Genomic DNA, 13590 nt, shown 5'->3' with positions numbered 1-13590 from the left:
AAATTGTAGTCGTTAACAGAATCTGACATGACAAATCAAACTGCACAGTGAAAAACATCTACAACGCCAAATAACAAAACAGGTGAGTGTTTTCGGCAATAAATAATGCGACATTCAGGTGCAGCCCTGAAAACATGTTTTTTCCCCCGGTGATTGCTGTTAATGTGTGCTGCATTCACTGAACTGTGAATGAGCCCTGCCCAGTGTTGTTCACTGACATCGAAGCTAATTAGCAAGCTAAGTGAAGACCCAGAGATGTTTGTATACAGTGTTTAAACTTATCCGAGGGCTGAATCTGTATACTGAGAGCTAAAAGTTTTTACATGTCATGACCTTTTTAGTCTCTCAGCTCTTTGTGTGGTATTTGAATATAAGTCAGGCCTAACCATGTCTGTTACCCCCCTTTTTTTTGCCAATTTAAACAGATCTCTTAAGGACTATACCCCCCTTTCAGCAAAAATGGTAAGAAATGACTTCTTTTATTTCAGATTGTTAGTGTATTTATTTCATTGATAGTTTTATACCTACACTCACCCAACACTTTATTAGTCATACTATATTAATACAAGGTTAGACCCCCTTTGCTTCCCATATCTTTATAATTTTTTGCACAAATTCAACAAAATGCTGAATATATTCGTTAAAGATTTTGAAGTATATTGGCATGATAGTAACACACAATGTCAAAGATACAGCATCTTCAAGATCAAACACTCCCATTCTCCCTTTTTATCAAAAGCATGGGTGGATTAGGATCTGGTGACTGTGGGGCCCTTGTGACTGCAGTGAACTTAGCTTAAGTTCAGTCAGTTATTCAGAGATGGTTTGAGATTTGTGATGGCCATAATTTTATGTTCAACTTTTATGTTCAGTTTTATGCTCAACTCAGAGTTATGTTAAGTTTTAGATAATGCTCAGCATTAAGAGATTGTACATACGGCAAAATAACATTACATCATGATGAGTCTATGTTGGCATGTTGTTTATAAGATTTTCTGATCTTAACAGGCAAAGCAGTATTTTTTAAAGTGCTAGTTCATGTCCATGTTAAAACTACTGTATCCTTAGTGTTCTGCTTTTTGCTGACAAGTTGCACCCAAGGCTTTTCTGTCACAGTGATCAAGTGTTTTCAAGGCTCAACTCACTTAAGAGATATAAGAGAGAACAAGTGGTTATCTGGGTTATTGTTGCCTTTTAATCAGCTGTTCTTCTTTGACATCTACCAACACATCATTTCCATCTAGACTGTCATGCTCACTGATGGTTATTTTTATTTTTCGGACCATTCCCTGTAAAACCATACAGATGGATATGTGCGGATATCCCAGTAGATCAAACCAGTACCTTAAAACCTCTTTCTCTCATCCCTGTAAAACATCCCTAAACCCAAACATCCCGCCATGTGAATAACAGATTAGATATTTGTGACCTCTGAAGTGGTTGGTGAGTGTATGTCATTTAGTTTGTCTAATCTTTCTCTGAAGGATAAAATGCACCTGTTATAGCTCCAACTCTCTCTGCTTTTGACAGCATGGTCGTGTGAAGGTTAAAACTACAGCACAGCAGGAGGAGGAGAAAAGGAAAGAGCGGGAGAAAAAGCTGAAGATATATGTTGCTGCACGCGATGCCTGCTTTTCTAAGGTCTTTTAGACTTCACCGTACAGAATTATTTATACTTTATTATTAAAAATAATATCTGAGCAAATCCAGTGAACAGACCAAAAACAGAAGTGATATTTTTCAATCTAATTAGCATCTATGTAGCCAAAACTTTCCCAGTTTACCGCTACAATGCTTATAGTATTTCATTACATTCTTTTTTTGTCTGTTTGTTATTTTTACTAAAACAGGCTAATATAGGTTTGAAGCTGCTTTTAAAGACCACAAATGGAGCATAGGAGTAAAGGAATATTAGATGCATTGTTGGTTTTGGTCTTTTGATTAATTTCTTTACCATAGCATAATATGTTTGGCTTTCTGTTTCTCTTTATATTTGCCCTCTCCACCCTCCTCACTTTCTTCTGCCAGAGGAAGGATGGCATTCTGGATGAAGAGGCTCTCCAGCTGACTCAGCAGCTCCTATCATCCAACCCTGACTTTGCAACTCTCTGGAACTACAGAAGAGAAATCCTGATGCACCTGGAGACTGTCAAGTTAGATTATTTGCAATGAATTACCTGTTGGGGCTTTTTTAGGATGTGCATGGTGAACCATGTGTGCCGCAGAAGCAGTGTGATGGCTTTGTTTTCTCCATGTCTGCTTTAGAGACGAGGATGAAGTGCAGAAGATTTATGAGGCCGAACTGTTGTTTTTAGAGTCTTGTTTGAAAATGAACCCAAAGTCTTACGGCAGCTGGCACCACAGATGTTGGGTCTCAGCCCGTTTGCCTCGGCCAGACTGGGCCAGAGAGCTGAGCTTGTGTGATCGCTGCTTGAGTCTGGATGACCGGAACTGTGAGTACAGAAAGAGGAAACAACCGCATGTTTGAAATGTAACCTAAATTGTTTTGTTATTTATATGGTTTTTATATTGATTATGTATTCTCCCACCTGTGCCAGTCCATTGCTGGGATTATCGCCGGATGGTTGTGAAAATGTCTGGTGTGCCAGTGGATCGGGAGCTGGAGTTTACTCATCGTCTGATAGGCTCCAACTTTTCCAACTACTCCAGCTGGCACTACCGCAGCACCCTACTGCCACTGCTCCACCCAGAGTCTCCAGAACCCCCTTCACCCTGTCATGGGCTTCCTCAGTCCTCCCCTCCACCTTCTCCTCAAACCCACTCCCACCGAGTCTGTGAGGAACAGCTACTCAAAGGTAAACTCCAGCAGCAATGTGCAGAAGCAACACATAGGTGGCAGTCTGAGTCTTTACAATGGTTACAAACTGTTGCATGTGATGTCTTTCTTTCAGAGTATGAGCTTGTGCAAAATGCTTTCTTCACTGATCCTAATGACCAGAGTGCTTGGTTTTACTACCGCTGGCTTCTAGGCAGAGGTATGTCCATCTGTATATTACAGATGTGTGATGGGCAAATCTTTGGACTACTTATAATTTCTGCTGTGAACAGGAAACTGTGTGGATGAACTTATCTCCAAAAGCATAAAATTAAAGATGAAATTTTCTTTTCCACCATTAAGTGTGTTCTGCACAGTAAAAGGTTGAGGACAAAGGATATGGGCACCAAGCAAAAGTTTAGGCACCCCAGAAATATTAAACTACAATAACTTTTCTCAAAGCCTCGAACTATAATTACCTAAAAGAAGCACAACTGAACTTTGTCAGATTTTGTCAGTGAGTCACCCCCTAATTGAGCCTCTATCTTGCATCCTACCTGGAATCTAAGCTCTCTCTAAGCTCTTTTAATGGCACAGTGACACATTACAGCTGAGTTTCCCTTTATACTCCTCATCACACATCACCAACTGAATGTCAGTACACTGACCGTCTTGAACACGCAAGATGGCTGATTCAGCAAAGAAATGCAAGAGGACATTGTCAAGGAAACAGAGCAAGAGACAAGACAAGAGCCAACACTGGACTTACCTTCACGAACTGGAGAGAGTTCAGATTAAAAGTAAGATGCAAGATGCCAAACTAGCCGTTGTTAAGGGGTGCGTCACTGAGAAAATCTGCCAAAGTTGAATAGTGCTTCTTTAACGTAAAAACACTATGAAAATTTTGGGCCCTAAAAAATGCAATTCTAACTAGTTTTTTAATGGCACAGGGACATTTATCATGTTCCAGGGGCTGTCGTTGCCCAGCAGCGTCCTGAGGCTGAGAAACTGCACTTTACAACTTTGTGGACCAGCCTGAAAACATCACGTTACAGCTGAGTTTCGCTCTGAAACACAAGAAATGCAAGAGGACAAATTGAAGGAAGAGAGGAAAAGAAAGAGAGAAACTGAAAGAGCAAACGATAAGAAAAGAGTAAACATCTGACTGACTTACTCACTGGAAAAAAAAAAAGCTCACTCAGAGTACAGGTAGGATGCAAGATGGATGCCGAGTTAGCCGTTATTAGGGGCGCCTCACTGAGAAAATCTGCCAGTTCAGGATAGAAGCTTTATTGTCATTGCAGTTGCCCACAACGAAATTATTTCCAGCTTTCTCACAAGAAGCAGCAAGTTACAGAAATCAGAAGTGCTTCTTTAAGAGACCTATGGTTTCTCAAATCATTTCTCAACAGTTGGGAGCCGCTGACTTATCTGGTCCAGATGTAATCAAGAAATGGTAGTTAAGAAAAAGGTGAAGCTTTTGTGCGTGGAAGAAAATAAATGTTAAGGCTAAGCTGTTTCACAGAACATTAATCAGACTCTGGAGAGGTGGTACAGTATTCCAGACAGAAGATTAAAAAGAGTGACTTGTACAAGAAAATGTTCATATCCATCAAAATTCACGTTGGATTTAGTCAGAAGATTTACAGTCATCCTTCTGGCTCTAAACATCATGGAAGTGAAGTGTATGCAAGATGATCTAAGACTTCCACATAGCTAAAGGCGTTTGTTGGAAGGGGTTAAATCATTCAACCTTTCCTTAGTGCTCTTTTTCTTTTTGAATATTTTATTAGTTAAACATTTTTTAAAGTAATCTTACATAAAATATGGCGTGTTTTGTCTTTGGTTCTCGTGTGCTCGGCTTATCTATTCACAGTAGGAGAATCTTTGAGTGGAACTTCTGCATTCAGCTGTGAACTTCAGCTTCTTTGTGCATGCGTGCGTATGTGCTGTGTCTTGTGACAAATCCAATATGAGTTCCTCTCACAGACGCTCTTTGTCTTTTTAACAGCGGAGCGTGAAGAGATGATAAGCTGCGTGTATGTCAGTCGGGAGGAGGAACGAGTCACCGTCGCCCTCTCCAGGCCTGTCAGCGTCAGTATCTTCCTCGTTAATCTCACCAAAAACACTCATTACTGATACACAGCAGGTAAAATAACTATCGAACATGTCAGCATTTTTCTAATGGAGCTACTGACATGGGATTTTCACCAGATGTTGGGAAGAGCCCAAGTAATCCACACACACACAAAGAAACTTAAATAAATAAGTTCACAAATTAAGTTGTGTGTGTTAAAATTGAATGAAGCAGAGGGCAAAAAAAGTATTGTTGAAGCTTACTACAATTTATTTGATACTCCGTACAAAAGCCTTGGCTGGTAATGACAGCTCCGAGACGCCTCCTGTATGGAGTCACCTTATGCATTGCTCAGGTTTTGGCTCTTTCTTCCACACAAATCGTGAAGGTTCAGTACGACTCTTTTATTAACTCTGATCTTTATTCTTTCCATGGATTTTCAGTAGTATTCAGTCAGGTGATTTGGGTTTATTGTCATGCTGAAACACCACCCTTGTTTCATCATCATCCTGCTGGATGGCAGCATTTTTCATTTTTTCCTTTTCATCCTTCCTTCAGTTATGAGAAGTTGATCATTACCATATGCTGAGAAACAGCATATGGCTCTTCAAAAAGAGCTTCTTGTGCGATTATACGCTTCATCAAGGCCAATGAGGTCTGCAGATCAGATCCTTCCAGTCGCTCCAAAACCCAGACTTAAAACCAGAGGTGACCGAGCTTTCAGTACTGGCACCCAGACTGTAGAATGAACCTTCCCATGTCAGTTTAAAAGTCTGGAAACTTTTAAATAGCATTAAAGCACATTTTCACTGCTTGGCTTTTATCATAGCATGGGAATCGTGTGGTCCCTGCTCATCTTTTAATAGATTTTATTCTTATAATTTCTTTTAGTGTATCTTAATCTTTTTTTTAAAGTGGCTTTAGTCTTGTAATTTCTTCCAGTGTCTTTTAATCTTTTGTTCATAGCCTTTTAATTTATTTTAGTGTATTCTACCATTCTAATTCCTTTATAGTATCTTTAATCTGTTAATTTTAGTTCATTTAATTCTTTTATTTGCGTTGAATGTAGTTTTGTTTTATGTTTATTTAGTATATTTCAGATATATGATTGTATTTTGTTTCTTTTAATGTCTACTGACCAATGTTATCAGTAGTGATCGGATGTGTGTATGTCTATGCTTTGGATGATGTTTGTGTGGGTGTGGGGGTATGTTTGTGTGCGTGCGTATGCATGTGCTAGGATGAGTGGGAGTGTGTAAGATCATAGGTGAGTAGGTGGGTGGGGAGGGATGACATGACCTTGTGGGGGGGCCTGAGTGGGCCTGGGGGTGGTGCGCCGTGGATCTATTCTCCTTCCGCTCCTCTCCATCCCCCTTGGGTGTCTGGTGGGTGGGTGTCTTCTGGGGTCGGTGGCAGCTTGTTGTGCTGCAGTTGCTGCGTGGCATGGTCGTGGGGGGCGGCTGCCTCTGGCCTGTCTTGCCCTGGGGGGCCTCCTGGGGAACGGGGGTGCCTAGTGCTGCTGGCAGCTCACCATCCGGAGGGAGGTTCTCTTCCCTTCTGACTTACATCTCTGGACCCCTCTTCTTCCCCGCTCTCTATCTCTCTTACATACACACATAGACACACACACACACACAGGGATTTGGTAGGCGTGCACGTCATGCGGGGGGTAGCCTAGGGGGTCACCCAAGTGGCTTCCTTAGCTGCACCCTGTGGCGACTCGCCTCTCGGTTTAAATTACACTTAGACCTCAAAACACCAACACAACACACAAACAACTTCTGGGGGGCGTGTCATGTGGTGCATGAAGGGTGGGAGTCGGGGGCAGTGCCCCAGTTTTACTTGCAATAAACACACTCACCACAAACAGTCATGAGCGGGGAGGAGGAGGACAATGGGGACACCTCACACCCCTCTTTCCCGGGGCGCCGCTGGGGGATGGTAGGGGAGGTGGTTGCCCTGGGGGCCGGAAACCGGGGCAGCTGCGCTGATGAGGGGCTGCTGATCTTGGGGGATGCCCGGTTGGCCACATCTGGGTGGGAGGTGATGGGGGGTGGCTGGGGATGGCCATTCTCTTGTCCGCCGGGGATGTCTCCCACAGGGCATGATGGGAGGGAGGGGGGGCTGGGGAGTGAGAGTGTGACGGTTGTATGCTGTTTGAGTGTTTATATTGTGTGGGTGGGGGTGAGGAGGCATGTATGTGTTAGGATGAGTGGGAGTGTGCAAGGATATAGGTGTGTGCATGTGTTACTGTGTGTGTTTGGGGCGGGGATAAGTGCACTTGTGGGGGGGACCTGGGCGGGCCTGGGAGTGGTGTGCCGTGGGTCTAGGCTCTGCCGCTGTCCCCATCCTCTCATTCTCCGTTAGGCATGTGGGGGGGTGCTGGGCTGCCCCGGTCTGCCTCTGACCTCCGTGGAGGCATGGTCGCATTTGCACAATCTCACTCAACACTCTTCATCACTGATCACTCCTTATTCCTCATGACACAGTCACTGAGTTGTCCAGTGGGTTTATACACTAAGAGATAATTCTTTTTATTTTTCCTGAGATAGTATCTGGTCGCTGTTATGCTACTTTCATGATATATCTTTTTGATTTGGTTATTATTTAAAAACTCTTAATGACTAGCAGCTCTGTTTATTTGTGTGTGTGTTTTTGTTTTTGTAAAAGTTGTAGGAAATTTTCTGTTGTGTTCATGTACAGGTGTAACAGTTTGTTGTCTGGTGATGGTGTGGATTGAAGGGTCGTTTCCTTCTGTTTGTGATGTTTTTTGTCTCCTTTCTTCTTTCCCTTTTGCATCTTTTTGCTATTTTCCATCATTTTCTGTCCCCTCCGGTCAGGTCCAGCAAGATTACATAGATTCCATGATTCAAAGTAAATAAATAAATAAATGAATCAGATTACCAAGAGGAGGCTTACCCTTAGGTTTCCCCTTGGCAGAGCAAATTTGTTCAGCACGATACAGCAACCAGATTATCATTTTGCTTGCTGTGATACTGGACAGGACAGGTTAAAATAAAAAAAATAAAAAAAAAAAATTGTAATGCCACCTCCATACTTTGCTATGCGTTGACTCATCGAGTTTTTTTCTCTTTCTCTTTCTTTTTTGTTAGGCGCAGTCAGTTGGCTTGCTTCTGATCCTCGACGGTCAGCCTCAGAGAGTTGAGTGGAGGAGTGTCCACCCACGCTTTAGACAGAGCCCCGTCTGGGTATCCTTTTCTTTTATAGCTCAACAGTTACACACAGCCTCAGTAGAGGAGAAAAGTGATTGTCTCCACTGTAGATTGAACAGCATACTGACTGAACGTTCTGCTGTCATCTTCGAGATGCTGATAAGATCTGCGGCAAGGGCGTCAACAGACAGTATTTTCTTGTGGGACTGTTAACAGCTGCGGAATTTCACTGATATCTCTCACAGACATGTATGATGGGAATTTGTGTCATGACGTTAAACCTGTCAGGCAGCAGTGACAGCAAGTTTTAACAAGCAGGCAGCTGAAGTGAGATATTTTTGTAAAGGATGTGTTGTTCAGAGGTGTTCTTCAGCAGGAAAATGGATATGACACAGACCCAGTTCTGCTTTGTGGTGGACTTCACAGCTTGAGTAACAAAAATTAAGCTCATTGCTGTTGTTCTTTCAAGCGTTTAAAAAGAAAAACAAACAAAAAGTCCTTTCGTCACATATCTGAACCTAAACTATTTAACAGATGAGCTTTGTGGCTTTTAAAAACATACCTCAAAATATTAAACATAGTTCCTGTCATAAATGGCGTTTGCTTTTTTCCAGATGAAGCACAACTTTGGGGAAAAAAACAACTATGAAATCACTCAATCACTACAAAAAACAATATGGATTTATAAGCCAACCTTCATACTTAAGTATTTTTCCCCCCGAAAAAAATACAGTTAGTACTTTTTGCACCTCTTTAGGCTTTTATGATAGTTTGAATTCTTTCAGTAATGAAAAATATACCTTTCCAACTGTCATATAGCAGTTGGCAGATCAGCTTTGCAGGATGGAGGGCACGCCATAGATATAGTTTATTCTATTTCCACCATGAATCATCAGTTTGATTGAAATCTGGGCTGTTTGCTGGTCATGTCATTGGTTGAAATGTCTTTCCAGAGGGAAAGCTTGAATTCTGTCTGCTCCTGTCTTCCTCAAGGACGACTTCAGCAATGAGAAAAATCTTCACAATTTCTAAGTCAATCTGTTCATTTACTGTAGAGATGGATACTACTGTCCAGTTAGGTCTGTGATTCATCACTGCAACCTTGTTTGTTCTGTTAGGTGTTAATTATTGTTTATTTATTTATTCATTTTTAGCTGTTTTGTTCTTACAGTTTATTACAACAGTTGACTTCTGTTCTTTTTCTCTTGCATTGTGCATTTTCCTTTTTGTTCAGTTATATTGGTTTTAGGTTTTTGTGTGTTTTATTTTTTAATGTGTTGTCCAGCATCACAGCTGTAGTCTGCCTGCTGTGTTCATGCATATTTGCTTTACCAAGGAAGACATCAAACTTAAGTATCAAGGGGAGCTTAATCCACAAAGCTACCCTTGATAGTTTTTTTTTTTTTTCTTCTTTTTTTCATTGTTTATAGTTGAATTATATGTAAATGTTGGACCTGGCAGTGGACCAAAAAAAAGAGGAGGAGTGAACAGAAGAGACAAGGATCGAAGAGACAGAAAACAACATCAACTATAGAAGCTAAACCAGACAACCAGCTATTTCATCTGTAAAGAAACTTAACAGAAAGCCTCTTGAGGCCAGGGTAAAAGCGTATTCAAAGTAGCATTTTTGATTAAAAACCTAGTCTTGCCTGCTTGGAAAGTCCACTTTGTTTGAAAAATTGCAAATGCGCAAATAAATTCAGATTCAAATCAAAGAAGTGGACTCAGTCCACCTACAAACCCAGATCTCAGTCCGCTTCATGTGGACAAAATACAGAAAGTGGACTACAAAGTAAAATGCATTGTGAGTTTAGCAAACAGAATTGTGGGTGAATAACCAAAACAACAAAACATGAAGGATAGGCGGGTCTGCACAGGAGAAATGGCTCGCAGTCAGTCGTGGAAGAATTCTGTAAAAGTTCGGATAGAAATCTGATCGACCCCAGACCGCCAGGATCTGATGCAGCTCCAAGTTTTGCTCTGATGTGATGGAAACCGAAGTAATTCTGCATTATACGAATGATGAAAAGGCTTTCTTCTTCGTTGTGTGTCTCGTCGTCTTCTTGAGTAAATTTTGGTGCAGCACCGCCTCAGGCGGAGAATGGAACATGTTATTTAAAAGGTTTGCTTTGTTTGAGAAGTTCAGCGGACGAATGTTTGATCCCCCAAACTGAACCGAGTCCTCAGTCTTACTGAGTCTAGCGGACTATCTTGGTGTGAATGCAGCCTAAGAAAACAAAGCAGAGAATCATCAAGAGCATCTACGGAAAGACAAATGAAGGAAAAAACACCACAACCTGTTTTTTTTCTTAAAAAAAAAACGTTCCTTAAAAATGCATTCAGATGCAGTTTTGTGTCTTTAAATCAGCATTAGGTTGAATCAGCACAATCACGCTTTCGGTCTGACTTCTTATTTTGTTTTTTAAGTGAGTAATTTGTGTCTAAATGAAATTCTGCCCTTTTGCTTGTGAAATAAACCCTTCCTGTTTTGACATTTCCTAAGCTTATTGCTTGCTTAGATTTGCGACCTCCCTCCAGGAACAATAAACAATGTCACCAATGAACACAATCTAACGGTGCACTGGACTGAAAAACACACACACAGGGACTGCGCTCTGTACACAGGTGATGCAAACAGTATATTAAACCTGTACTTGGCGTGTTCTTGTATGTGCATTTCCCGTTTTATCATGCTGGGTTCTTTTATCTCTGAAGGTCGAACTGAGAGTTGGTGTCGGGACTCTGCTACCGATCGGGAACTTTTCAGGTACTGTTTGATGCGATGGCAACATGTTTTTTTCTGTTATTTCTAAATACTAATGAGAGTATGCACTTTCTCTGTAGGAGTGAACTCTCTGTAGAGAAGACTTCAGTGTTGCAGTTGGAGCTACAGTCTGTCAACCAGCTGCAGGAACTGGAGCCACTTAATAAATGTTAGCTCATATTATTGGAATCATAAAATGTTAAAGTTTGCTGCTGTTGCTCTCGCTGTAGTCACTGACTACTCTCTTTGCCTCTGAAGGGTGCTTACTGACCATTATCCTCCTGATGAGGGCACTAGACCCTCTAGGATATGAAAAGGAAACACTCGCTCATTTCCAAACCCTCAAAGTGAGTACCATCCACACAACGCAGTTTATGACATTAATGAGGATGTATCTGTTGATGGTCTCTCTTGCTCTTTCTGCCGACAGGAAGTGGATTCCATGCGCTCTGCATATTACAGCGACCTGTGCAGCAAGTTCATGATTGAAAACACCATCTTGAAAATGGAGTATGCTGAAGTCCGAGTCTTCAGTATTTCTGATAGGGTTGGTTCGCAGCTCTAAAAAAAAAAAAAAACCTTAAGAAAAAATCTTTTAACTGAATGGATGTCCTGAAATATACTTTCTCCTCTTCTAACAGAAGCTGACTACTTTATGCCACCTGGACCAGCTCCTATTGGTCACTCATATCAATCTGTCCTCCAATCAGCTGCAGCGGTTGCCTCCTCAGTTTGCTATGTTGCAGTGCCTAGAGGTAAAAAAGTACAGCTGATATTTTATTCTAAATATCTCATACATATGCCCCCTCCTCTCTTTTCTTGTGTATGTTCTCCTTCAGTTAATATAGTACAGGAGAAAGAAGAGAGTAACTACCTATTTCAACCAATTAATTAACTTTTCATGCTTGTAGGTCTTGGAAGCTGATAACAACTGTATAGAAAACCTAGAGGGAGTCTATGACCTTCTTAAACTGGAGGAAGTCTCCTTGAAGAATAACCGTATCCTTAAATCAATAAATCTATATTCAGAGGTGCATTTGTTGGAGGAGCATAATTATTCTGGATTTGTTTGTGTTGCAGCACCGCTGTCACAAAGATCAGTTTGAATTGCAATCTCTGTACTCCTCTCACAGTGTACCAGTGACTCAAGACATGCATGTATCAGCTCTGAGTGGCCCAGTGCTGAAAAACAACCCCAGTAAGAGTGTGAAGAGCTTATGGTGTATGACATAAACAAAAAAAAAAAAAAAAAAACAGCTCCAGACAAGGGCCAGTGAGGACAGCTTTTATAAAATCACACTGTTAATGAGAGCTCAGTGCATGCATAATTTATTTTACCAGAAACTAAAGTGATTGAATTAAAAAATTATATAAAAAGTAATGCAAATATTCCCTGCAGTTTTACAAAGCAGTAGCACAATTACGAAGGGAAGAGACACTTAACAACACATCATTACCACAGAGCCCCTTTACGCTTCACTCCTCCTTTATATACTTGAGAAGATTTAATGGGGTTCAGAGGTTATGACAGTGATGCTACAATCAAGGATTTTGTTTTTTCTATGTAATGGCAGTTTAAATGAATTTTTCTTAGACTCTGTATTTTATATTTAGAAAAATGTCTTTGTTCCCCAGTGTTGTAATTAGTTTATAGATCTTTCTTTCACAACAGCATTGTCAGATCTTTTTTTCACTCCTCCTCTCCACAAACACAGAGGCAGGCTTTTTCATTAACCCAAACACACAGAAATCTCCTCCATGGCAGATCTTCAGCCGCTGGCCTCCTGCCCCAAGCTGAGGCGACTTGATCTCCGTGGCAACCCTGTCACTCAGATGGCCAGCGTTGAGTCGGAGTTAGGCGAGCTGCTGCCCTCAGTCACCGACCTTCTGCTCTGATCACACACAGGATGGGAATCACTGCCGTCGTCAATCTGTTATTCAGCTGTCCTTCTCGGTTGTTTTAGATAGTGACATGAGAAAGTGGCTGTTTTTTCTTTTAAAGCGTCTCGTGTCTGTTTTACTTGTTTGGGAGAATGTCAATCACAGGGAACCCCGAGGTTCTGAAAGCCTGATGCTTCCAGAGCAAATGTCAGAAACCCGTCTAACACTTCCACACAAAGTCGGAGTCCGTGTGTGTGTACAAGTGTGTGTTATAACCACTATTGGTTGTGTGCAGATGTTTTACGTCATAATGCATGCAGAAACTGTTTAGAAGAGTAAGCTTGTTGGAGTGCAGCAATGCTGGCTTTTAGCTTCTCTGAGCTTTAACGGTTGGGTTAGAAAGAAAAGCTCTAACTGGGTGATCGGAGCATCACATAGCTCTCATATGCATTTTTTTAAAGATTGTGAAAAACATTTAATGACACTATACTGTTGCACAGTAAGTCATCAATCCAATAATAAACAGCGCACAATGGGTCACTGCCTTCTAAGCTTCTTATTTGTTTTTAGTTTGCCTTTTTTCCCATATTGAGCAGTACAAGGTTTGTACATGTTTTTTATGTTTGTTGTAAGTCGATTATTTAAGTGCATGTGCGCACTGAAGCAGTTTTTGATCCCTAATTATTTCTCCTGTTCATACAGGTGAGTATAAAACGGAGTACAGGTGGGAAATTATAAGACTCATTGTGTGACAACATGGATTATAAATTTGAGACACAATAAGTAGATGTTTCGAAGAAAGGGGGGCACCAAAGCTTAAAAATTAAAATACACACCCCCTTTCATAAAAACATTGGCAAGTTTTCTAAAATGCAACAAAAATTTAAGGTGCAGAATGTAAATCAGATATAATTAATAT

At 41.1% G+C, this 13590-nt stretch overlaps 1 protein-coding gene across 1 annotated transcript; it reads left to right on the top strand.

Annotated features, from left to right (window-relative positions):
• Positions 1-13208, top strand: rabggta (Rab geranylgeranyltransferase subunit alpha). The gene is made up of 17 exons (XM_042007092.1): positions 1-82; positions 426-462; positions 1531-1641; positions 2029-2153; positions 2266-2453; positions 2559-2816; positions 2913-2996; positions 4788-4870; positions 7967-8062; positions 10546-10651; positions 10742-10793; positions 10871-10959; positions 11049-11137; positions 11221-11337; positions 11432-11545; positions 11702-11789; positions 12538-13208. Exons 2-17 carry the CDS (start codon positions 460-462, stop codon positions 12684-12686), a joined length of 1752 nt encoding a protein of 583 aa, XP_041863026.1. The 5' UTR covers positions 1-82; positions 426-459; the 3' UTR covers positions 12687-13208.
• The last annotated feature ends 382 nt before the right edge of the window (positions 13209-13590 follow it).

The sequence above is a fragment of the Melanotaenia boesemani genome, chromosome 14 (assembly GCF_017639745.1).
Source record: "Melanotaenia boesemani isolate fMelBoe1 chromosome 14, fMelBoe1.pri, whole genome shotgun sequence".
Lineage (NCBI taxonomy): Eukaryota > Metazoa > Chordata > Actinopteri > Atheriniformes > Melanotaeniidae > Melanotaenia > Melanotaenia boesemani.
This window is presented reverse-complemented; position numbering and strand designations above follow the sequence as displayed.

What these genes read in the sequence shown, in the direction of transcription:
- rabggta (XM_042007092.1), top strand. An exon ending in TGAGGAACAGCTACTCAAAG is followed by an intron (nt 2,817 to 2,912) that starts GTAAACTCCAGC and finishes TCTTTCTTTCAG; the next exon opens with AGTATGAGCTTGTGCAAAAT. An exon ending in CTATGTTGCAGTGCCTAGAG is followed by an intron (nt 11,546 to 11,701) that starts GTAAAAAAGTAC and finishes TCATGCTTGTAG; the next exon opens with GTCTTGGAAGCTGATAACAA.